This window comes from Salvelinus sp. IW2-2015, linkage group LG17, assembly GCF_002910315.2.
Source record: "Salvelinus sp. IW2-2015 linkage group LG17, ASM291031v2, whole genome shotgun sequence".
Taxonomy (NCBI): Eukaryota; Metazoa; Chordata; class Actinopteri; order Salmoniformes; family Salmonidae; genus Salvelinus; species Salvelinus sp. IW2-2015.
In genome coordinates, this window is record NC_036857.1 from 26,731,986 (window position 1) to 26,757,808 (window position 25,823).

The window sequence follows — 25,823 nt, forward strand, 5'->3', positions numbered from 1 at the left end:
CGTCTGGGGGAGATCTGGGGTGATTAGTATTGGTTAGTCAGGTTTTAGGAAGCACAAGTGCATGTGGGTAAGTGGGTGTGTCAAACGTTGCCTTCTGTCAGATCAATGCAACATCCCATCACCCAGAGATGAGACAGTGGTGTGTGTGTGTGTGTGTGTGTGTGTGTGTGTGTGTGTGTGTGTGTGTGTGTGTGTGTGTGTGTGTGTGTGTGTGTGTGTGTGTGTGTGTGTGTGTGTGTGTGTGTGTGTGTGTGTGTGTGTGTGATGTGTGTGTGTGTGTGTGTGTGTGTGTGTTGTGTGTGTGTGTGTGGTGTGTGTGTGTGTTGTGTGTGTGTGTGTGTGTGTGTGTTGTGTGTGTGTGTGGTGTGTGGTGTGTGTGTGTGTGTTGTGTGTGTGTGTGTCTGCTCATGTGAAACCACAGTCAGTTCAACCACCAAAGACAGACTGAGTCGATCTCATCATAAAGCTAAAGACCTTCGTTTTCTTCAAGAATTTCCTTGATGGTCCTTGCATTATAGTCCTGAAACTCTTAGGGATCGTCCCTTCACACATCAACGACTGAAAAGTAAGGACCGAATCAACTCTGCATATGAACTAGTGTAGTGTGGATTCATTTAAGAAGGGATAAACTCAAAGTTTTGCTTTTGTCTCTGAGCCTTGGCCTCATGAAATGTGGAATGTGTAATAGGATGTAATAGGGATTTTCAGGTGAATAAATGAGAAGCACAGTCGCAGATAGTCGATCAAAATCAATCCGGTTTATTACAAGAATGCAGGGAAAACCCCTCCAGAACAGAAGCAAACAAAATGCCTAACTCACCTTCTCCTATGCAGGCCCTTGTATTTTAATCTCACAGCACCAATGTTCTGAAAACACCTGCCGAGACGCCCGTAGGAAGTCACCAGCTGATGGCTGCTACAGAATCCCACAGTGTCACAGAATATAATAACAGTCAGTGTCCTCAGTTCTTGTACCTCCAGTCTGGCGTCAAGTCACTATCAACAGATATGAGAACAATGCATAACATTCAGTATCACGTCTAGTGACCATCAACCAGTACACAAATGAGTGTCTCAAATAGAACACTGGAAATCATGTGTATTGCATAAATTGAAAACATATACATATGCTAAGCATTGTGTTAATTACTCTTAACTGAATATTAACTTTATTTATCTTATGTACTGTAGTCCAAATACCAAATGACAATTTGCTGTCGAAGGAAAACAAATTGAAAGATCTAATCATGTCTCTTGTTGATAACTACTAGTAGCCAGATTATTCAGTAGCTTAAATAAACAGTCTGTAATACCTAATACGTGAGAGACATTTCTAGCCACTTCCTCTTTGTGTGCAGTATTCAGTCATGATATATAAAGATATATAAACAAGATGATAAACAAATATTCTTAATAAATAGGCATTAAATGTATTCACTGGGTAACCAACCCCAAAAGTCACGTAGTGTGAGTTGATCAGAAACACAAGACAGAGACTCTGGCTCTCCAAGTGAAGTATAAACATTACCACTTTCAACATGTGTCGGTTGCCTGAGGGAGATGCAACTGTGGATTTTGGCTCCAGAATACCAATAGTATTTATCTACCAAGAGACAGCCCACTGGGCACACCACCTCATTTCAACGTGGAAATTTGGGTAATATTTAGTTGAGAGTTTGATCAATGAGACTTCAACCTTTTTTCACCCACTCAAAAAGATAGGCAGAATTTGAACATTGAATTCCCAAAGTGTTACCACTAAGCTTTCAACGATCTAAGCACAGCCCAATTCCAATGGAGAAACAATGTCTGATTTTTGGTTTATTTGTTATTTAAATGTATTTTCACTGCACTTTCAACCATTTAAAAACACAACAAAGATCAAATGGGAATGCAATGTCAGATATTTTGTATTTTACAACAACTTAATGTGTTATCACTGTGCTTCATCTAATAACACAACCAAATGACCTGGATTGCAGTTGAGATTACATTAAAAAGTACAAAGTGGAAGTGATCAATGCTGTTCGAGATTCTCCACAGATTACTACAGCAATTGTGAAGATATCCACAGACCTGCGACCTTTGCATGCTATCTTGAACATGCACACTTTCTATGCTTACAAAAGAAGACATTGATAGTTACAGTAAGCTAACCTCAACGTGGCCATGGATGTTACTCCTTTTAATTAAGGTTGAATTAACACATTTACATTAGTTTATAAGATCGCCTCAACTTTAGGCTATTTACTGTATTACAAAAGTAATATTGAATTGTGTTTGGTTGACAACTCAACCAAATATCAACATTTAAGGATATCTAAAGCTTAGATAGTTKCATCTGAGCCACTGGCTTAATCCTCTTCTTTAACTTTTTTATTTTAGCTTTAGTCAGAGATGTGAATCCAATCCAAGTAGATTCCACGTCACAATACGTTGACAAGTTAAGTTCAAACAAAGTTGATTCAACCAGTTTGTGCCCAGTGGGAGGTATGTKTTGCATCAAAATGAGTTGATCAGCTTTTTATCAATGGAGTCAGAGTAGAATACCATAAGTGCCTATCTCATAAGTACTGTATCCCCTTCGTATCTCAGAATGTTCAGTTGATGAACAGTTCAGTTGATGTGATATTCACTTCACACAATACAGTGTACTGGTGGTGTTAATTTATTTATTATTATCCCTTTGTGGAAAATGTATTTCCAGCACTACTGGGTACAGATGTAGGATCTTAATTTGAGCCAGTTTGTACACAGAAGGAAAATAATCCAGCAGCAATAGGAAATGTGAATTATTATGTGGATTACAATTAATGGACATTTTTGTAGGGGTTGATAGATTTCCGTAAGGAGAAATCAACTCTGACATTTCAAAATGGAAATTACAAACTTCAGAAGCCTTTTTAAACCTCAATCAAATAAATAAAATGTCCTGCATTGCAGGAAAGTTCTCCTGCAACAGGGTGATCAAATGAAGATATTACATTTGTATAAAATGCTCAAAAGCTTACAACACACACGATCTCCCTTTTTCTAAGTTGCATGCAACATCCAGTGACCTGTATTCATGGATGCCAAGGGAAGCCAGGCTTCCCCAAAAACGTACCGAGGAAAAAGGAAAACTTTTCTCATTTTTATTTAGTTCGCAAGAGGCTGAATGTATGTCCCCAGAGAAAGCATCCAAGCGAGCAAAACAGTACCCCTCTGTCTCTGTATGTGTAGCCTACAGTATCTACCTGATGCCGTCTGGTCAAAAAGAGTATGGCATTGTTTCTGCCCGTGGCATTGAATGCAGGGGAAGCCAGTGAGCATTTAGCCTCGCTTGATAATAAAAGTATAAAATAATAGCAAATTACCGTTGAGCTAAACTGAGTGTGCTGAACTGTGAATGGYCCTTGCGCCCTAAGGAAACATGTCAAGGGAAGCTAGTTTGGATTTGGCTTCGCACCAATCACATCAAATCAAAAGCAAAACGTCATTGACAGAAAAAACTTGAATGCATCTCGTTGTGTCGTTGTCCTCCGGTGGCTAGCTAAAATTGTCCCTTTCATAAATTAGCCATAGATGGAGATAGGGATTTGGACTTTTTAATTGTCTGTACTGGCCAATGATTATAAGGGTGATTCTGATCCAACCATAAATTCATACATCGTGCCACTGGCCTGTGAGGATGGGAGGTTAATATGTAGCTAGATGTAGTAGGCTAATGTTAACTAGCTGGCTCATCATTACCCATGAAAGGATGTTAGCCAGGTAGCCTAGGACAACAAAAACTAAAAGAGTGTACAGTATGAGTCATAGACCGTTTCATCAACATGAAAGAGAGGAGGATGACATTGGCATTTCTATGAGTAGGGTGAGTCATTATGTTTTTTCTACTTACATGAATGCACACATACACCCACACACACACACACATACGCACAAATCAGAACCATGGACAGCCACATCATATTTATCTTACGTTGATTGGACTAAATAGTTGTTGGTATCTTTTAGTTGTCGCTGCAAGCATAGGGGATTTGATGATGTTGAAATGGTCCTGGAATAGTGGAGGTAGGTCCTGTTTTCTTTGCGACTTGCGGTAACTCTCTGTGCTTCTAAATCAATAGCTGTTGAGTAGTCCAAAAATGTTGCAAACTTTTAACTTGCTTGACCGTGCTGTAGGTCATGTAACTGCTTGTTACATGCAATATGCTTTGTGGACTTCACCGGACAGAGGTTGCTCTCCGGTTTTGTCTTGGCCTTYGGCCTACATATCACAGTCGCAAGGCATATGAACTAACATGTTATAGAGCAAACAACGCAATTATCACAACACATAGCTTATAATATGGCTTTTTTCCCCGGGCTTCCCCAGTGAMGTTACCCACGCACCGCTATTGGCAACATCGCCACTTTCTCAGTTCTGTTTGGAATTATTCAATTAACCAAACACCAAAGCTTCTGCCAAGCAGAGCAGAGAAAATAAATTGGAATAGGCCCAAAAAAGTATAAACATTTGGAACTATGAGTTTTTATCTGCATTTTTGTCCAAATTGTGTTATTGACACAGTCTTGTTCTGTTCAATGTTCTCTACCTACATTACCAGTGAAAAGTTTGGACACACCTACTCATTCCAAGGTTTTTATTTATTTTGACTATTTTCCACATTGTAGAATAATAGTGAAGACATCAAAACTATGAAATAACGCATGTGAAATCATGTAGTAACCAAAAAAGTGTTAAACAAATCTAAATATATTTTCTATTTGATATTCTTCAAAGTAGCCACCATTTTCCTTCATGACAGCTTTGCACACTCTTGACATTCTCTCAACCAGCTTCATGAGGTAYTCACCTGYAATGCAWTTCAATTAACAGGTGTGGAATTTCTTTCCTTCTTAAWGRGTTTGAGCCAATCAGTTGTGTTGTGACAAGGTAGGGHTGGTATACAGAAGATAGCCCTATTTGGTAAAAGACCAAGTCCATATTATGACAGTCCATCATTACTTTAAGACATGACGGTCAGTCAACCCGGAACATTTCAAGAATTTTCAAAGTTTCTTCAAGTCGCAAAAACCATCAAGCGCAATGATGAAACTGGCTCTCATGAGGACCGCCACAGGAAAGGAAGACCCAGAGTTACCTCTGCTGCAGAGGATAAGTTCATTAGAGTTACCAGCCTAAGAAATTGCAGCCCAAATAAATGCTTCACAGAGTTCAAGTAACAGACACATSTCAACATCAACTGTTCAGAGGAGACTGCGTGAATCAGGCCTTCATGGTAGAATTGCTGCAAAGAAACCACTACTTAAGGACACCAATAATAAGAAGAGACTTGCTTGGGCCAAGAAACTTGAGCAATGGTCATTAGACTGGTGGAAATCTGTCCTTTGGTCTGATGAGTCCAAATTGGAGATTTCTGGTTCCAACCAGTGTCTTTGTGAGACGCATAGCAGGTGAACGGATAATATARGCATGTGTGGTTCCCACCATGAAGCATGGAGCAGGAGGTGTGATGGTGTGGGGGTGCTTTGCTGGTGACACTGTCTGTGATTTATTTAGAATTCAAGGCACACTTAACCAGCATGGCTACCAGAGCCTTCTGCAGCAATATGCATCTAGTTTGCGCTTAGTGGGATCTTTTGTTGTTCAACAGGACAATGACCCAACACACCTCCAGATTGTGTAAGGGCTATTTGACCAAGAAGGAGAGTGATCGAGTGCTGCAGCAGTAGACCTGGCCTCCACAATAACCTGACCTCATCCCAGTTGAGATAGTTTGGGATGAGTTGGACCGCAGAGTGAAGGAAAAGCATCCAACAAGTGCTCAACATATGTGCGAACTCATTCAAGACTGTTGGAAAAGCATTCCAGGTGAAGCTGGTTGAGAGAATGCCAATTGTGTGCAAAGCTGTCATCAAGGCAAAGGTGGCTACTTTGAAGATTCTAAAGTATAAAATATATTTTGATTTGTTTAACACTTTTTTGGTTACTACATGATTCCATATGTGCTATTTCATAATTTTGAGGTCTTCATTATTATTTTACAATGTAGAAAATAGTAAAAAAAACTAAAAAACATTGAATGAGTAGGTGTGTACAAACTTTTGACTGGTACTCTATATAATACTCTAAGTTCCAAATTCATGTTAAGTTCTAAATGGCCATTATTGTTTGAGCCCTTAATGCTGATTGGCTGAAAGCCGTGGTATATCAGACCTTATGCCAGGGGTATGACTAAACATTTATTTTTACCGTTCTAATTACGTTGGCTAACCAGTTTATAATAGAAATCTGGCACTTCAGGTGATTGTGGTGTATGGCCAGTATACCACGGCTAAGGGCTGTTCTTAGACATGTAAATTAGATATGTCTTTATTTAATTCTCAATACATTTCAAAAAACATGTTTTCACTTTGTCATTATGGGTATATTGTGTGTAGATGTGGWAGAAAAAAWATATATTCAATCCATTTTGAATTCAGGCTGTAACACTACAAAATGTGGAAAAAGTTATCTTAATCTGATCTGTTGTCGCAGAGAATTTTCCAGCACACCAGCGGCTTACAGTTAGTGCATTCATCTTAAAATAGTTAGGTGGGACAACTACATCACAGGCATAGTAGGTACACTTTTCCTCAATAAAGGAGCTATCGGCAAAGTCAGAGCTAGAGGGGGGTCCAAGTGCAATTGTGTTGGGGGCGGTCGGTTGAGGTGAGGAGGGGTATTATTTAAGATACTCTTTGAAGAGGTAGGGTTTCAGGTGCTTTTTGAAGATGGGCAGGGACTCTGCTGTCCTAGCTTCAGGGGGAAYATGGTTCCACCATTGGCAAGGACAGAGAAGAGCTTGGACTGGGCTGAGCAGGAGCTGGGTGGGAGGGCCAAGAGACCAGAGGCGCCAGAACGGAGTGCTCAGGTTGGGGTGTATGGTTTGAGCAATTAGGGTTTGAGCAATTTGAACAATTATAATCCACATAATAATTCACATTTCCTGTTGCTGCAGGATTATTTTCCTGCTGAGAAACTGYTCAAATTAAGATAGTAGGCTATATCTGTAACATTTTGAGTGAATATATTTATACATTTTGAAATGGACATAAAGAATAGGATGGAGGAAGAGGGTATCTGACAGTGAAAAAATAAKACTTTTTTAACACTGTTGATAATGGTAGACTGTACCTACACCAACCACTAATTCTGGACACAGTGATGGCTGTCGGAGTACACAAGAGAGATGAGGAACCACACTATGTGAACCTCAGGAGGGTAACTTCAGGGGACAAATATATATATATATATATTTAAATCTTTATATAACTAGGCAAGTCAGTTAAGAACAAATTCTTATTTTCAATGACAGCCTAGGAACAGTGGGTTAACTGCCTTATTCAGGGGCAGAACAAAAGATTTCTATCTTGTCAGCTCAGGGATTCAATCTTGCAACCTTGCGGTTGCTAGTCCAACGCTCTCACCACTAGGCTACCTGCCACCCCAAGCTGTATTAATATAAACCGTCCACATGAGTCTACGGTCAAATAAGAGGGATTATTCCTGTTTCAAAGGTGGAACCCTCCGCTATGCTCACCAGCTAGATGCTGGTTGCTGTGGATTTCTGTGAAAAGCTCTCAGAATAATGGCAGAATGGCACATCCCACCTGTGATGTCAGAGCTGCGAGACTAGCTGTTGATGTAGAGAGGAAGGGGGAGCCTATAGCCTGTTGCTCATGATCATCAAATAGCCTGCTAGTACTCTATAAGCCTTGTGCCTGTGCGCAGAGAGAGCAGAGTTGGTGTTCGATGCAGAAGCGACAGCAACAGTTAGGACTTCAGGTTTTCTTGCATTTCTGATCACTTTGTATAAACTGAAACTCACAGCTGTGGGAAGAAATGATACGCAACCACAGTGAGTATTTCATCATATTTGTTCTTATTTACCTCATCTCAGGGGATGTTAATACACATACTGTACAGTATATCAATCCCTTTTGACAGCTCATGTAACAGTAAATGCATGGCGGTATCAACTAAGTGCTATCAGTATCCACCAAGACGTGGTAAGTGTGTATCTGTTGATGCTGACCACCCTATCAACATTTTAGGGACTGTAATTTGTTGTAATTTTCAGTGTAACACATGATAAACCATTGCGTGATGTAATATTAGAATTGTTAATGTACTAATCACCCCCACAGTTGCCATGATTATGATCATGTTTATCTAACGAGCATGTTGTTATGTTCACCAACAGTTAGTTGGAAAAATGAGTCAACCATGCATCACATTAAGATGACAGAATTGTTACGTTTTTATAAGGATACTCTTGCACACATTGATATTTTCACATGTACAGTAGCTACGTATGTACTGCAAGTTTACATTTCCCCTCAGGTTTTGAATTAAATATGAATTATATACTATTCTTCCAGGGCCATAAACATTTGAGCTACTGTGCACTCTGATTGTATCCAATGGTTCCATCTGTTCATTTATTCTAATGTTATCACTCCATCTCCATGTCTCTGACAGATGACTATGATTAGCATACCGTAGATCACTACATGGTAACAGAGTGGCCAATATATTACATATGGTATATGGTAAGTCACTTAAAAAATATATATATTTGCCAGATTTTGTTGAAATTCCGTAGCTGTAGCATCCGAGCAACATACAGAAAATGCTATTCAAAATGGCCAAAAAGACAGAATTTAAGCTGAATTTATGCTTCACAAGACACAATGGTTCCAGCATGATTGGTACCTAGTAATTTCACAGTCTGACAGACGTATTACACATTAGAGAGTGAATACTATTGACTGACAGATAGGTTACTCAACATAATATACGTTTCTGGAGTCAAAAACTGCATAACAATGTTTTATCATACTCCTTGCCCACAGTTCCCCATATTTGGTTGTAAGTGTAGAGACCCGCTACACTAATCTATTCAGGGCTTGGAGACACAAGTTAGACAGACATTGATAGCTATATCAGTCTGACTACATGAATGTCGAGTCTATGCATAAGGAGCTAAGAGACTTTTGGCTGCTTTTGGCATTTTCACACTCTACATACAGTACCTAACATGTTTCTGCTCTACACTGTAAACCCCTACACAGATATTCTATATTTAGTTGCAACTGGCAACATGAAGGAAGCAATGCTCAAAACCTTGATTACATCTCTGAAAGCCACTACTGGAAATTGATTAATGGCAAATTATGAGCAATACCAGACATAAGAAGGGAAGCAATATGAGCTGTGTTGATTTACTAGCGCTACTGTTGTTAGATCACATATGTAAGAGGGTCATTAATCAATTGTGATACTACCAATAATCTGACCATGATTTTCCTCAAATGTAATCGTGCACAGAATGCAAGTTCTTTCTTTAGACCCCTTTATGATGTATGTTGTGTAATCTATAGATCTATTTCACCCACTCTGCAAGGTCATTCTGATTTTAATGAAATTAACTAAAGACTTTCTTGTATTTACATCTATAGCAGTCATGCTCCCCCATTCCACCCAGACTGGGCCAGTGCCAGAGTAAATATAATCTGCTTATTCCCAGATGCCTTTAAAAGTGGAGGACCTGAGCGACATGTCCTTACATGTCATTAGATCAGACTGCAGAGTCGCCATTTTAACGGCATTAAAAAACTTACATTCTCAATGCACCTGAGGAAAATAGTCTACAGAGCCCTTTCTGCTCTCTGGTCAGGGCTAACTGTCGACACAAGTTAGGCTGGGATAGGTGGTGTGTGATTGGAGAGCAAAACACTTCACTCTTCCCCCATTTTCACATAACTTGAGTTGAGTGCCTTAAAACGTTGGCTAGTTCCAGCATTAAATATTCAATAGCAATTGATGTACAGTACAAATCTCCCGTCTAGAATGATTTATATATTTTGGGTCTGAGTAATTTGGGCAAACCAACACTGGCTGAACAGTAAGCAGACAGAAGCTTACAATAAAAATGATGTGCATTTAAACAGCATTAGACATTTACTATCTCCTTTTCTACAATAACATGTTACAGTACAAATCCTTGCTGACAGCAGATTATAATTTACAGAGGAACCTACTGTCCATCTTTTTGAGTCACTAACCATTCTATCAAATCTATCCCATTGGCTACCAGTACCACTGGTGAAAGTACCAGTCTTCACTCAACTCCACACAAAACAACTTTGTCCCCTGTTGTAATTTCCTAGAGCCCAGATCTGTTAATCCATCCCATCAACTAAAGTAGTTTCTCCTCTCTGTTCAGGCTGACACAAATCTAATAATGGTTTCCAGAAAGACTGGATGTTGTTTTTTCTAATTTTTWGTGCAAAACGATCCATCTCTCATCCCTCCATCTCTCTTTTATCTGTCGTTCAATGTCCTCCCTGCCAGACCATCCAAATGAGGCCTGTAGTGGGGTCTGGTTTGGTCTAGTAGCCACTCAGAGCAATCCCTTCTAACACTCTGTCCCTGCAGTGACAGGACAGACATGACAGGCAGCTCTCTTCATGAACATCAGACATCAGACCTTCTGCCTGTGCACATCCCTACTGGGACTCTTGTATCAGCGAAGAGCAGGATTAGGGTCAATTGAACCTTAATTAAACGTGCATACCTTGCACCGTCCGAGACAGGTATGGACTGTACTATAACAGGATACTAATGTGTGGTAATGTAATGCACACAGTCTCACAGCTGAGATTTTGCATAATCATTACGCAATCTAAAGTTGTGTTCTGTTCCATCTGTGAGTTTWCTTTCCAACTCAGAGAGTGTGATATCAAACAAAGAGACCACAGAAAATGTGGATGGACAAGAAAGAAACCATATGCATAAGAACCAAACCCATGAGAACAAGATAAGAATACTTACCTCATAAAGCTAGATAGAAACTACATTTTGCTTTACAAATGTCCTTTTACGGGCACAATTAATCTAAATTATGAAGATTGAGAGGTACTCTCTACAATTTACAAGAACATCTAAGTTCCTTGGGCAGAAAGATACAGTAGATTGTGCGCAGAATTCCCCAAGTGTTGTCCACTGGCCAATTATGTTTCCAGTTCTGTAGCCTAATGATCACTTAAATATGACAGGGAAAAACTACTCTCTATTCCAAACCAGTGCCGTAGAGAGTCAAGACACTTCAGAAAGAAGAATATGGAGGTTACGTTAAGGTGGAGGGTGGAAGGTGTAGGGTTGAGAGTGAGCGTTTGGGTGCTACCCTAATTATTGTCAGTCACGGTGTGGCGGCGTTGAGGGGATGAGGAGGAGTGYTAATATGTGTGCAAAGCTGAGGCATAATATGGAGCAGCCAGGCAGAAAAGGAGGAATTGGCAGTGTCTTCTCAGCTTCTGTCTGGGTAGTCCTGAGGGCACGAAGAAGGACAAGGACGGAACACTAAGATTAATGGAGAAAATGGTCAAAGTTCGATAATTCCCATTAGCGGCCTGACATTTGCTGAGTGTGGAAAGAATCTACCGAAGGAAAGACAACTGCAACTGCAAGATAGGACATCTCCATAGGTTGGCGTTGAAAGGTTCCCCACTACACACATAAATTAGAAAGATGGCATAAAGGATTTTCTTTTAAAGTAAGAGCAACAGGAAAGATTAAGAATGTTTTCATTATCATTTCATAATCCAAGTATGCAAATCTGAAGTACAGTATGTAAAATATACGATATACTGTATGAAACCAACTGTTGGTTATATGAAAGATATAAAGTAAAAGTATTAAAGTATGGTGTGGATTAAAGTAAATCACATTTGGATATTGTGGACCATGGTGAGGGCTAGCATGGCAATTACATCCCTTGAGATATTTCTTGTTCAAATGTAGTCAGTATTTATTAAATCCACCCACTTACATCAGAAAAGGGCCTTTTTTTCTATTCCGCAATTCCTGCCGGAGTTTCTGTTAGCATAGGTCTTACGATGTAAGGTTTGCTCCAGGCATTGAATCTTGCCTGCATAAAAAATAGATTTGAAAACAGAGAGGGAGAGAGCGAGCAAGAGAGACAGAGACAGAGACAGAGTATTGGCTCAGTATTTCTGTGGTCAAAAGTCAATTTCAACACTACGCACTTCGAGTTCATTAAGTTAGATGGGTTTCTAAAGGAAAACAATGTTGTTCAGATGGTCATTATGTGGTCTGAATGGTCATTAGAGGAGAATGTAAGACTCCAGTTCAGGCTGTATACTGTTGTCATCTTGAATAGCCTACTTGCACCACACATTTGAGATCGGGGTCAAAAACAAATGGTTTTAGGTCTACAGTACGTAGACACTGTTACGGGTTGATGAGAAGGATAGTCCTCCCAGGAGAGGAGAGCACACAAGCCATTAGAAAAATAGGGACCCAGTCCTCCAGACAGACTTGTTTTGATCAATTTTGGCAAAGTAAGACACGTCTGTAGTAGAAGGTGAAAAATATTTACCACTCTACTCACACCACATAGACAGGATTATTAAATAATGACAGAGAATACAAAACGAATAAAAAGTAACGAACCGTATTACTAAAGAAAGATACAGTACCACTCAAAAGTTTGAACACACCTACTCATTCAAGGGTTTTCTTTATTTTTACATTTTCTACATTGTATAATAATAGTGAAGACATCAAAACTATGAAATAACACATATGGAATCATGTAGTAACCAACATTAAACAAAGTGTTAAACAAATCAAAATATATTTTAGATTCTTCAAAGTAGTCCCCCTTTGCATTGATGACAGCTTTGCACACTCTCGGCATTCTCTCAACCAGCTTCACCTYGAATGTTTTCCCAAAAGTCTTGAAGGAGTTCCCACATATGCTGAGKACTTGTTGGATGCTTTTCCTTCACTCTGTGGTCCAACTCATCCCAAACCATCTCAATTGGGTTGAGTTCGGAGGTTTATGATTATGGAGGCCAGGTCATCTGATGCAGAACTCGATCACTCTCGTTCTTGGTCAAATAGCCCTTACACAGCCTGGAGGTGTGTTGGGTTATTGTCCTGTTGAACAAGAAATTATATTCCCACCAAATGCAAACCAGATGGGATGGCGTATTGCATCAGAATGCTGTGGTAGCCATGCTGGTTAAATGTGCCTTGAATTCTAAATAAATCACTGACAGTGTCACCAGCAAAGCACCCACACCATCACACCTCCTCCTCCATGCTTCACAGTGGGAACCACACATGCAGAGATCATCCGTTCACATACTCTTCATCTCATAAAGACACAGCGGTTGGAACCCAACATCTCCAATTTGGACTCATCCAATCAAAGGACAGATTTCCACCGGTCTAATATCCATTGCTCAAGTTTCTTGGCCCAAGCAAGTCTCTTCTTATTATTGGTGTCCTTTAGTAGTGGRTTCTTTGCAGCAATTCGACCACAAAGGCCTGATTCACACAGTCTCCTCTGCAATTTCTGAGGCTGGTAACTCTAGTTAACTTATCCTCTGCAGCAGAGGTAACTCTGGGTCTTCCTTTTCTGTAGCGGTCCTCATGAGAGCCCGTTTCATCGTAGCACTTGATGGTTTTTGCTACTGCACTTGAAGAAACGTTCAAAATTCTTGAAATTTTACGCATTGACTGACCTTCATGTCTTAAAGTAATGATGGACTGTCATTTCTCTTTGCTTATTTGAGCTGTTCTTGCCATAATATGGACTTGGTCTTTTGCCAAATAGGGCTATCTTCTGTATACCAACCCTACCTTGACAACACACAACTGATTGTCTCAAAAGCAATATGAAGGAAAGAAATTCCACAAATTAACATTTAACAGGGCACACCTGTTAATTGTAATGCATTTCAGGTGACTACTTCATGAAACTGGTTGAGAGAATGCCAAGAGTGTGCAAAGCTGTCATCAAGGCAAAGGCTGGCTACTTTGAAGAATCTCAAATAGAATCTCAAATTATTTGTTTAACACTTTTTTTGGTTACTACATGATTCCATATGTGTTATTTCATAGTTTTGATGTCTTCACTATTATTCTACAATGTAGAAAATAGTAAAAATAAAGAAAAACCCTTGAATGAGTAGGTGTGTCCAAACTTTTGACTGGTACTGTATATGATTTGCATATTCAAATTCAACCTGAGTTTTGAATTTCACAGACCTTGATTCTGTATTGAATTGTAAATATTTGATTTATGAGAGATTAGCAAAATGTGGACATTGGATCTAAACTTAACATATAAGTGTAMAGATCAAAAAGAACTCAATAAGATGAATTTAAGCATTGTATAATTACTATAATGTACTTGTTTTTACACAGACTTATCTGAAACCAAAACATATTTTACTCATGACCAAACCAATGACCTCTAAAAGCTAACATAAACTTTAATGTTGATTTAAAGTGTGCCAGAATTGAGAAAATATCACCAAATAAGGATCACCTCTGATCAACTTATAGCCTTTCTCAGACACTTGAAGTGAGTTGCTCACTACATTTCCAATGCAGTTTGAGTCAGATTCTCAAGGCGCTGTAGGAAATCTGCTGTATTTGTGTTACATTTCGAAGCCACGGACAACTCTAAAATTTCAGTAATAAAGCCTTTCCCAGACCCTTGAAGTGTCCTGTATAATCTGCTAGTGCTTTTTTGTGTCAGTTTCTCGAAGCACAGTTGGAGACGCGTGAGCTCTGCAGATAGAAAGAATCACAGCCCAGGCCAGTGACTCACAAGCAATCTGGAGAGAACATGCCCTTTGGCAAAGCTGCAATAGATAGCGCGGCATAGCACCGGCACGGAGAGGCCCATCGACAGAGGGCCAGACCTTAGGCGATCTGGTGGAGAGAGAAACATTTCTTTGGCTCCGTGTTGTTTCATCTCTTCCTCAGAGATTTCTGGGAGATACAGCTCTCCCTCYAGGAGGTGTTAAAAGGCACAGTAGAGTTCTAAAACACAACTACTTCACGGGCGCTCCTGTGACTGGAAACAGGCCAAAGGACCACCTGTTACTACTGGCCCCAGAGAGAAAACAAGCGGCGCCAGAGCGATTGAAGGGTTTTATCTATCCGGTCTTTGCCATCCATGTCTTTGGGCAAAGAAGAGGAGAGGAATTTAAGATKATTTATTTGAGAATTTTATCTTTGGAGCATGAAGAAGACATAATTGTTCTGCAATTTAGAGTGGAATGTTCTTTTTACTGTCTTTGGGCAAAGAAGTGGAGAGGATTTTAATAATGTTTCACAATAATGTTTCTTACAGATTGGTATCTATCAGTATAATATCCTTGGAGCATCAATAAATTAGCCAATTTAATGGCCATTTCATTTTACTGGATATTTAGGATTTTATAAGCAGATAGGACACCGTTTGTTGAAACTAAAATGGTCTATTTATCACACTACTGGTGATATGTTTTGAGTACTCCATCAAGATACAGAATGCTGTTGAGAATAACTGCAGTGTCATTGGCCATCACAAAAGTAGCCTGTATAGTTTGTTCAAGTGGTTGAGCAGATTCAAGCTGCTGTTCGTTGTGACAAATGTTTCGCCTCACCCCATCTCGTACATATCCACATATCTACTTTCCATTTCCATTTGAGTCATCTATCAGACCCTCTTATCCAGAGCGATTAATCAACAACCCCATCCTTGCTGAACTCCACTGGCTTCCGGTCAACTACACGATTGACTTTAAAATAATCKTCCTAGTGCCTTAAAGCCTTGAATGGATTGAGACCCACCTACATCAGTGACCTCATTTCTATCAATGAGCCACCTCGCACTCTCAGCAACTCCCTACTGCTTCAATTGCCCAAGACACGTCTCCGTACTATGGGGGACCGAGCCTTCTGAGAGATGCTCCATCAATCAGAACTTTTAAAACAGCCTTAAAACACATTTCTACAGTCCTCATCTGGAAAGTCCTTTTAGGACATATTATTGCCACTTCCTGCCTTGATTCAAAATGGAGAATGTTTATTGTCAGGAAGAGTGGGGTGTGCCCAACTACACAAGTGGCAATTAGTAAACACACAACAAAAGAGTTCAAGTTTCAGACGCTTTTACTTTAGCTTTAAGTTTTACAGATTTTACTTGCTAAGCTTTTAAGTGTCTCTGGCGTTTTAGTCCACAAAATTGGAGAGTAGGCACGCTCTGGCTGTCTTCCTAACTGCTTCACTTGAGTGAGGTCCAGCCTGCACTCTTGTGCCAGTCAGTTGATTAGGGAATGCCTTGCAGGMGTGCTGATTAGTAATCCTGCACAGGTGTGTTGGGTGAGCAAAGCTGTGGCACTGTCTTCGGCTGGCCTGGGGCCGAAYGCAGTGCAGCTTTCCACAGTGCTGCTGTCCATTATGCTGCAGCCACTGCCGCTGCCCACGGTGCTGAAGTGAGCACACCTGTCTCCTGTGCTGAGGTGGCTGGCTCTGTATATGGTGCTGAACTGGGCATCCTTCAGCCACATCTATGCCCATGTCTCTCACGGTGACACATGTACTGTATATTGTATTTTATTATCATTATTTATAGTTTTGCCTATGTAGAGCTTTGAGATAACACTGTAATGAAAAGCACTATACATATTAAATGGATTATCATTAGTATTATTAAGATACTTTTRCCCTTCTATTTAAGATGGGGCCCTCTGTTCTTTAGAAACAACCAGTGGCAAACCAAACACAGATTGCTCCCATGGGAAACCAAGCAGGCTAAATGAGAGGAATAGGTGAATGTCAATGTACTACATCATCTTTGGCTTCGCTTGGGGTGGTTCACTCTAATGTGACAGGTGGGAAACAGAGAAGTAATCATTGGCCTGAGGCACTGACAGTGCAAACGCCTAATAACCACCCACTGACCGTGACGCACTGCGATACATACATTTTTATACGTTTTGTCATATGTTTTTTTTATTTACAACTAAAACGTGTGTTGTATTGTGGGATTGGTAGTCATTTCACACACAGCAAGATGGAAATTGTAGTGTTACAAAAGGCTATTCTTTATAGTTGCAGAGAGTGAGGCTGTATAACTAAGAGGTGATTGTATTGTAAAAAGTGTTAAGTATCACATGCAATCAATCCATCCCTAAGTGCTATAGCTACCATATAGTCTGACAAAATCAAAGCAGCACTGGAAAAACTACACTGCAACTGTTACGCAATGGATAGCAGATGTTTTCTGACAGGAAATGGTTGGCTATGTTTATATCAATTCATCTAGATGAGTAAACGTGTTCAAATATGTGTGCACAGTATCTTTATGTAACAGGGACCAACGGTGTGGGTTTAGTGTTGCATCATTAGACGATAATGATCAGTTTGTTGTGACTGAACCGGGTACTGGGGTTGGGGTTGCCTCTGCTTAGCTGCCTTAAAGGTATAGGGGTCAGCCATATGATGTACAAGCAGGGGGACATCAAGAACAACCACATTTGCCCAATGTTGTTGAACCAATGTGGCAGAAATGTTCATATTGGGAAGAGCCAATATTGGCAGTCTTGGCAGATTAGAAATCCATTTTTGTAAGCAGGAAGTCACCCTGCTTTTTATGATGATATCATATTGCTGAGTCTAGGTCTATGTGTCTGTATCTGTGTGTGTGTACTGTGTATGCAGTGTCATTATGCAGTGGTCCTGAAATAGAAGTTTGCTATAAGATCTTGATTCCCATGTACTGTAAATGTAACTATATCACCTTGGGCTATGAATTAGTCTTGCCAAGTTCTCACCAGTGTTTTCGTTCCAAGTACATTTATCATCTCACCCCAGTGTTTATCATAGTTACATGACTCCTCTACGTGATACACGGTTGCCCTACGGCTGCAAAGAACCAACAGCATGTGTGACATCCACTACAATTACATCCACAAGACGACCAGACCCCAGATCATTTCAGGTGTTGTCCATCGAGCATCAACATCACAGTGAAATCATATGTTGCCTATCCATTAGACAGAGCTTTTAAGTGCATTACAGAGGAAATCAATCACAATCAGCAACCGTTTCAAGCATCTAAAATCAACCAATACATGTAACAGGGTTTATTTTGTTGAGGCTTTTGCCTATTAGTGACACACAGTGAGAAAAGACAGGGAATCAATGATTTATTAATGTTTTTATTTTTTCATATGACCTCGCACATGTTGATTCCACATCTGTTATGTGTTAACTGTACATTATGGTCACATCAAATCAAATCAAAGTTTATTTGTCACGTGCGCCGAATACAACAGGTGTAGAACTTACAGTGAAATGCTTACTTACAGGCTCTAACCAATAGTGCAAAAAAGGTATTAGGTGATCAATAGGTAAGTAAAGAAATAAAACAACAGTAGAAAGACAGGCTACAAAAGTAGCGAGGCTACATACAGACACCGGTTAGTCAGGCTGATTGAGGTAGTATGTACATGTAGATATGGTTAAAGTGACTATGCATATATGATGAACAGAGAGTAGCAGAAGCGTAAAAGAGGGGTTGGCGGGTGGTGGGTGGCGGGACACAATGCAGATAGCCCGGTTAGCCAATGTGCGGGAGCACTGGTTGGCCGGCCCAATTGAGGTAGTATGTACATGAATGTAAAGTTAAAGTGCTTATGCATATATGATAAACAGAGAGTAGCAGCAGCGTAAAAGAGGGGTTGGGGGGGGGTCACACAACGCAAATGGTCCGGGTAGCCATTTGATTACCTGTTCAGGAGTCTTATGGCTTGGGTTAAAAACTGTTGAGAAGCCTTTTTGTCCTAGACTTGGCACTCCGGTACCGCTTGCCATGCGGTAGTAGAGAGAACAGTCTATGACTGGGGTGGCTGGGGTCTTTGACAATTTTTAGGGCCTTCCTCTGACACCGCCTGGTGTAGAGGTCCTGGATGACAGGCAGCTTAGCCCCAGTGATGTACTGGGCCGTATGCACTCTGTAGTGCCTTGCGGTCAGAGGCCGAGCAATTGCCGTACCAGGCAGTGATGCAACCAGTCAGGATGCTCTCGATGTTGCAGCTGTAGAACCTTTTGAGGATCTCAGGACCCATGCCAAATATGTTTAGTTTCCTGAGGGGGAATAGGCTTTGTCGTGCCCTCTTCACGACTGTCCTGATTACATAGTAAAATATGTTATCCTATTTAAAAGTCAAAGGATTTAGGCCAACTACATCTGTGACATGAACAGACCACTTATTTGAATGAACTTATAAGTTAAATTGCAGGATACATAAAGTCAATAAAAAATCCTAACTAGCAACAAAGATGCTTTGCCTCTTCCTCTAGTACATTCCCCCATATGAACAGTACATAGAAAACTAGCTAGCTAGCTACCATTATTACATTAACCAACATTATCTTCGATCTTAATCAAGATATTGTGAATGACTGACTGACATCAACAATAATTGTGGGTAGTCATTAAACAAATATGCCAAGAATACCAATGCTACTAAAAACAAGTTAGCACAGTTAATAAAGTTACTAAAGAGAAATGTCCACCGAGTTGTGTGGACATAGGACGAGCAACTAGCTATCTTCCCAGCTAATTCTTATTTGCTACCAGCCAGAAAAGTCAAAGCAGAGATGGTATTTTGTAGCTAACTACCAAGCTACCCTACCAAAGTTATGTCGGTAATTCAGTTAAATGAAAAGATGTAACGTTTGGAAAAACTCTGGAGTCACCGGTGTCTGACTTCAACTCGAGTGCTTTTACCAATATTTTTGCTGGGGTTGGGGTGGAGGAGGACTTGGAGTTTGATGTGTATGACATCCTACATTTTAAAACATAATTTCTAGGAAAAGTATTTTTAAATACTTAATGTCTAATATGTTCAGTTGGTGGCTTTAATGCTTAATAAAAAGGCCAGGAATCTTTTGACGTTCCAAAGAACCATATTGTCAACAACAAGAACTTTCCTCAAAGAACACAAATATCTTAATCAGGAAAGAGTTCAACCTGGTCCTGGAACCCGCAAGCCAACAAAGAACAATCTACGAACGTTCCTTTGTAGTATATMTAGGCCTACCCAGTACCTGTATCCTTTGCATATGAGATTATAAAATAATGATACATAGAATTTTGTGTTTGTCCTTTCCTCTCCTTCTAAAGGTAAGCATGTGCCAGTGAGAGGTCGACCACGGGGATGTGACCAGCGATGGAGGTAGAGGGGTTGTTCCTGTATAGGTAAAGATGACGCTGCTGGCAGGTGATGGCTCGGACTACGACTACAGCGCTCTGAGCTGTGCCTCTGATGCCTCCCTCCTCCTCCTCCCTCAACCCCCGCCCCTGTCAGAGCAGGAGGCCCTCAAGGGGGCCTACTACAAACGGGCCCAATTACTTCCCYAGGACTCAGACCACCTCCTCACCAATGCTACCTCGCTCTTCACTACCCATAAACTCCACGTCATCATCAACGTGGGTGGGCTGCGTTATCAACTACCCTGGACCACCTTGGAGGACTTCCCCCTGTCCCGACTGGGCCAGCTGCGCCTCTGCAGCAGCTTCGACGAGATCATGTGCGTCTGCGATGATTACGACATCGCTCGAAATGAGTTCTTCTTCGACCGCTCGCCCTGTGCCTTCCGCACCATCCTGACCTTCCTGCGGGCTGGGAAGCTGCGGTCCCTCAGGGAGATGTGTGCCCTCTCCTTCAGGGAGGAGCTGCACTACTGGGGGGTCCCTGAAGAGAACCTGGAGTGGTGCTGCCGTCGCCGCCTCATCCAGAGGGTGGATGAGTGTGACGAGTTGGAGCGGGCTGCCCAGGAGGACGAGGAGGAGGAGCTGATGATGGACACGGACAGCGGGCACCGTAGGGGTTCCACCGCCCTGGCTACGGAGACCCGGATGGGACATTGTATGAACAAGCTGAGGGACATGGTGGAGAGGCCCCACTCGGGCTTGCCAGGAAAGATCTTTGCCTGTCTGTCGGTCTTGTTTGTCACCATCACGGCTGTCAACCTGTCCATCAGTACCATGCCGGCCATGAGAGAGGAGGAGGAGCAAGTAGGTGGAKATTTTGAGGACCAGGAGGCCTCAGTACAGGGCAACAGGTTATACACTCTGTACACTTCCCAGACACTTGATAACAAAACCTGCATTTTGAAATTGTAAAAAAAAACATTTTGAATATCAGAGCTGTAATGTAAAGCACAAAGAGCATTTGTCAAGTTAAAGTAATAATGGATTACGTGCGTGGGCTATAATTTGCAAAGAAAACACATCTGAAACATTTGGAAAAGTCTTGTTCGAATTTAATATACATTCTCATTAACATGGCGGACATGGCGGATCACTGCAGTAATTCCTCTTTTTTTGGCCTCGGTAGCCAGATAAAAAGAAAATTGGAGTGACACACACACACACACACACACACACACACACACACACACACACACACACACCACTGCACTTCTCTGGTTTCACTGTGAGTTCTAGGAGAGTACTTCCAGTTGGAGCAAAAGCAATTCATTCATTTTTAGCCTCAGTTATCTGGTTGTAACCATAATGGAACATATTTTTTAACCCAGAAGGTAATTCATTACCCCAGAGGTGATGGACATTAGATGGTGCTCCAAAGGCTGATACCTGAGCACTGCATTCCAAAATTCCATCCCTGATAGATTATATTGTTAGACGGTTAGAATCAATTGAAGAGGAGAATTTTTCCGATCTAAACGCTGTTCTGTCTGAGAACAAGCTTATTGTACACTCTGTGTGGAAATGATACACTGGTATAAGTCGTTTCCTACTCTGTGGGAGTGTTTCGTGATAATACTGCATGCGTTCTTCTGAAATAGAATCAACTCTAAGGCCACTTTATATCATACCGTATGTGCTTTGAATCGGTTAACAATTGAATATCTACAATTGAATATCTACAATTGAATATCTACAAAACAACCTTCCTAATAATACATAACCTTCGGCCTTGGAGAGCATTATTTCATGTTAACTAAATTCAGAAATTAGTTTTGGTTTTTGTTTCAGTACATAGGTTTTGTAGTTGAGTAAAGCAACACGTACTTTCACAGCACCTCACTCTGTGCAGAACCGTCTGAGCAGAGAACAGAGAACATAYAAAARATTGGTAACAAGCTGTGAACAGAAAATATTTGGGCTGTAATGAATGGAGTCTGTGTTCAACGCCCTGCAGTCTACGATTTGACATTTGAGGAATAGAATTTGGCATACCTCAATAACGTACCTTAGATTTTAGGCAGCACCATAGCTCCCTCTGGTGTCAACCTACTCTTCAACAACAAAAAGTCAAGAATGAGTTCAGAACAAAAGCCTATACACCTTGTGGCTTGGTGTATAGAACACTGCTGTATATGCTAGATGTTTATATACAGGTGATAACCAATATCTCGTGTCTCTTAGGGCAAGTGCTCCCAGATGTGCTACAACATCTTCATTGTGGAGACGGTGTGTGTGGGCTGGTTCTCCCTAGAGTTCACCCTGCGCTTCATCCAGGACCGAGACAAACTAGCCTTCCTGAGACGCCCTCTGAACCTCATAGACGTGGTGGCAATCCTGCCCTACTACATCACCCTGGTAGTGGACAGCTACCAGGGGGAGAAGAAGGTGGGCTCGGGAAGTAGTTACCTGGACAAGGTGGGTCTTGTGCTCCGGATCCTCCGCGCACTGAGGATCCTATATGTGATGCGGCTGGCCCGCCACTCCTTGGGCCTGCAGACTCTGGGGCTGACGGCGCGGCGCTGCACACGGGAGTTTGGGTTGCTCCTCCTCTTCCTCTGTGTGGCCATTGCTCTCTTCTCCCCGCTGCTCTACCTCATCGAGAACGAGATGGCCGCCACCCACGAGTTCAGCAGTATCCCCGCCACCTACTGGTGGGCTGTCATTACCATGACAACAGTGGGCTACGGGGACATGGTTCCGAGGAGCATTCCGGGTCAGGTGGTGGCGCTAAGCAGTATCCTGAGCGGGATTCTTCTCATGGCATTCCCAGTCACCTCCATCTTCCATACGTTCTCCCGGTCCTACGTGGAACTGAAGCAGGAGCAGCAGAGGCTACTGCAAAGACGGACACACTTCCTGTTACGCAGGAGGATGGGTGGGCTGGGAAGTAACATGTCGCTGGAGAGTGACTACCCCAGCTGTGGCTCCTCTGAGACCAGGGGCCGGGATGACTGAAGAGGAGGAGAAGGAGGAGCAGCAGGAGGAGCAGTAGGTGGAGGAGGGAGAATTAAAGAACACGAAGCACAGAGAGAATAAAACAAAAGAGGCGTTATGACTTGTCAACTTCATCTGTGAACAGCGACCCAGATGACTGTGGATGATGAGAAAAAAAAATCAAGGACACAAAGCACAGAGACTACGGKGAGAAATCTGAGAGAGAAACAAATAAGGGTTAAGAGGACCTTAACCCTGCTCTGCTAAAAATGTTTTAGTTTATTATTCTTCTCTGGACGATGTCATCTCTGTCTGCCATTATGAGGTAATAGAGGCCAGAAARGTTCCCAGAAACCAGAAGATCTGCACAATAACAGAAAGAAGATTGGAATGAATCGTATTAGATCATTGACATTTTGCTGTATAACAGTACATTATATTCCATAAATGCATAAATCAAAAATAACCTACAGTATAAGCTATATGTAATACGTGATCGATTTCTTATTCATTTTTGTGTCTCAATTGTGAAGAGTGAGTCCAGTCCATAACCATATTTCTTAAGAGTTAGATGTAATGGAGGTGTATTGGTGCTCAGCAATGTTAGGGGTTGCATATGCAATTTTATGTATGAAACATTGAAGAAACATGTATATGTCCGTATTGTTGTGTGCTCCGTGTCTTAAAAATGTATTTCTAAATAATGCTGTTGGTTGCTYAATATTTACAACTGAACTGAAGCTGATCTGCCTCGTGATGGCTTGGACTCATTTGTAATTTCACTAACTAAATAACTGCTATTTCCCAAACAATTATACGTCTATTGGGTCCTACTAATCACCCCAAACAACCCAAAACAACCCAAAAGTACCAACAAGTACCCAAAAGTACCCAAAAGAACCCAATAGTACGCAGAAGAATCCCAAAAAAAACTAATCAGGTACCCAAAAGAACCCCAAACAGCAGTGGAGGCTGGTGTCAGGAGCTATAGGAGGACAGGCTCATTGTAATAGCTGTCATGGAATAAATGGAACGGAGTCAAACATGTGGTTTCTATATATTTGATGTGTTTGATACCGTTCCATTATTCCATTCCAGCCATTACAATGAACCTGTCCTCCTATAGATCCTCCCACCTGCCTCCTCTGCCAACCCAGTACCAAAAGAACCCATAAACAAACCAAAACAGGTACTCAAATGATCAATTCAGGTTCACGTTTCTGATGTTTCAGGTGTTACGCCACGTTCACATAACTAGTAAACTCTGAAATATCTGACTTGCTGATTGTCTATAACTACAATCAGTTAGCAAGTCGGAAATGTCTGTTTCCTAGTTCTGACTAGCATGTGAACATGGCGTAACACCTGAAACATCAGAAACGTGAACATGAACTGATCATTTGAGTACCTGTTTGGGGTTGTTTGGGGATCTTTTGGGTTCTTTTGGTACCGGTTTGGCAGAGGAGGCAGGTGGGAGGATCTATAGGAAGACGGGCGCGTTCACTTTTGTCAAGACAGTGACCAACGTTGGTCACCAACTTTCAAAGTGTGTTGCATTATGGGTATAAAAATTGTCCGACTACATCGGCTACATGACCTTTACAACAATCATATGATCAAAGGTCATGAACTTCGACTGCAGTCAACTGAACATTTCTTCAGTTGCTCCTCAGCAACTGAAACCTGAATTCGGATCCAAAGAGATGAGCCTCTTCAATTATTTTGATGTTGCCACCTATCATTGGTTATTATCAATGCATGTTTACTGTTTTGGGTGGATGACTATTTAGAGCTTAAATACACCTTTATCTTTACATCCGAACAATCTAATTACATAGGCCTACATGTGATCCAAATTTCTAACATAAATAAATGAAATATCCTACTTGTGATGCTAGATGATACTGTAATGTTGTGTKCCATGTTATATCCTACAATTTATTTGTTTAGTCTGTAATATTGTTGTCACCAAACAAATGCAAATGTGTTGATTGTCTATTAAGTGTGAATAAAATTGAATACATATTATAAGCTGCACATTATTTTAGGGGATTTCTACACTGGCAACTTTAGAGGCTTAATCTGTGTCCAGGAAAACCAGCCCTTAATGAGCAAGTATCCCAGACGCCAGTCGTGGGGTCAATACCAACTGCGTTTGACTGCTTGGCATATTGTTTGGCAAGTGAATTTATGTGAACTGATGTCATGTATAAGTCTAAATCCTGTTCATATTGTTTTTACCCAGTACGTGGAAACTGATGTGCATGTATAGTCCCTAATCCTGTTACATATTGGGTTTTACCCATATAATTTTATAATATTATTTTGTATTGTACGTGAACTGATGTACATGTATAGTCCTAATCCTGTTCATATTGTTTACGCCAGTACGTGGAACTGATGTCATGTATAGTCTAATCCTGTTCATATTGTTACCCAGTACGTGAACTGATGTACATGTATAGTCTAATCCCTGTTCATATTGTTTACCCAGTACGTGAACTGATGTCATGTATAGTCTAATCCTGTCATATTGTTTACCCAGTACGTGAACTGATGTGCATGTATAGTCTAATCCTGTTCATATTGTTTACCCAGTACGTGAACTGATGTGCATTGTATAGTCTAATCCTGTTCATATTGTTTACCCAGTACGTGAACTGATGTCACATGTATAGTCTAATCCTTTCATTGTTTTACCCAGTACGTGAATTGATGTCATGTTATAGTCTAATCCTGTTCATATGTTTACCCAGTACGTGAACT

At 41.0% G+C, this 25,823-nt stretch overlaps 1 protein-coding gene across 1 annotated transcript; it reads left to right on the top strand.

Moving 5' to 3' along the window:
- Positions 1-7,758: 7,758 nt before the first annotated feature.
- LOC111976452 (voltage-gated potassium channel regulatory subunit KCNG1-like) lies at positions 7,759-25,252 on the top strand. The gene is made up of 3 exons (XM_024005286.2): positions 7,759-7,889; positions 20,034-20,927; positions 22,305-25,252. The coding sequence occupies exons 2-3, from the start codon at positions 20,115-20,117 to the stop codon at positions 23,076-23,078; spliced, it is 1,587 nt and encodes a 528-aa protein (XP_023861054.1). The 5' UTR covers positions 7,759-7,889; positions 20,034-20,114; the 3' UTR covers positions 23,079-25,252.
- Positions 25,253-25,823: the final 571 nt, after the last annotated feature.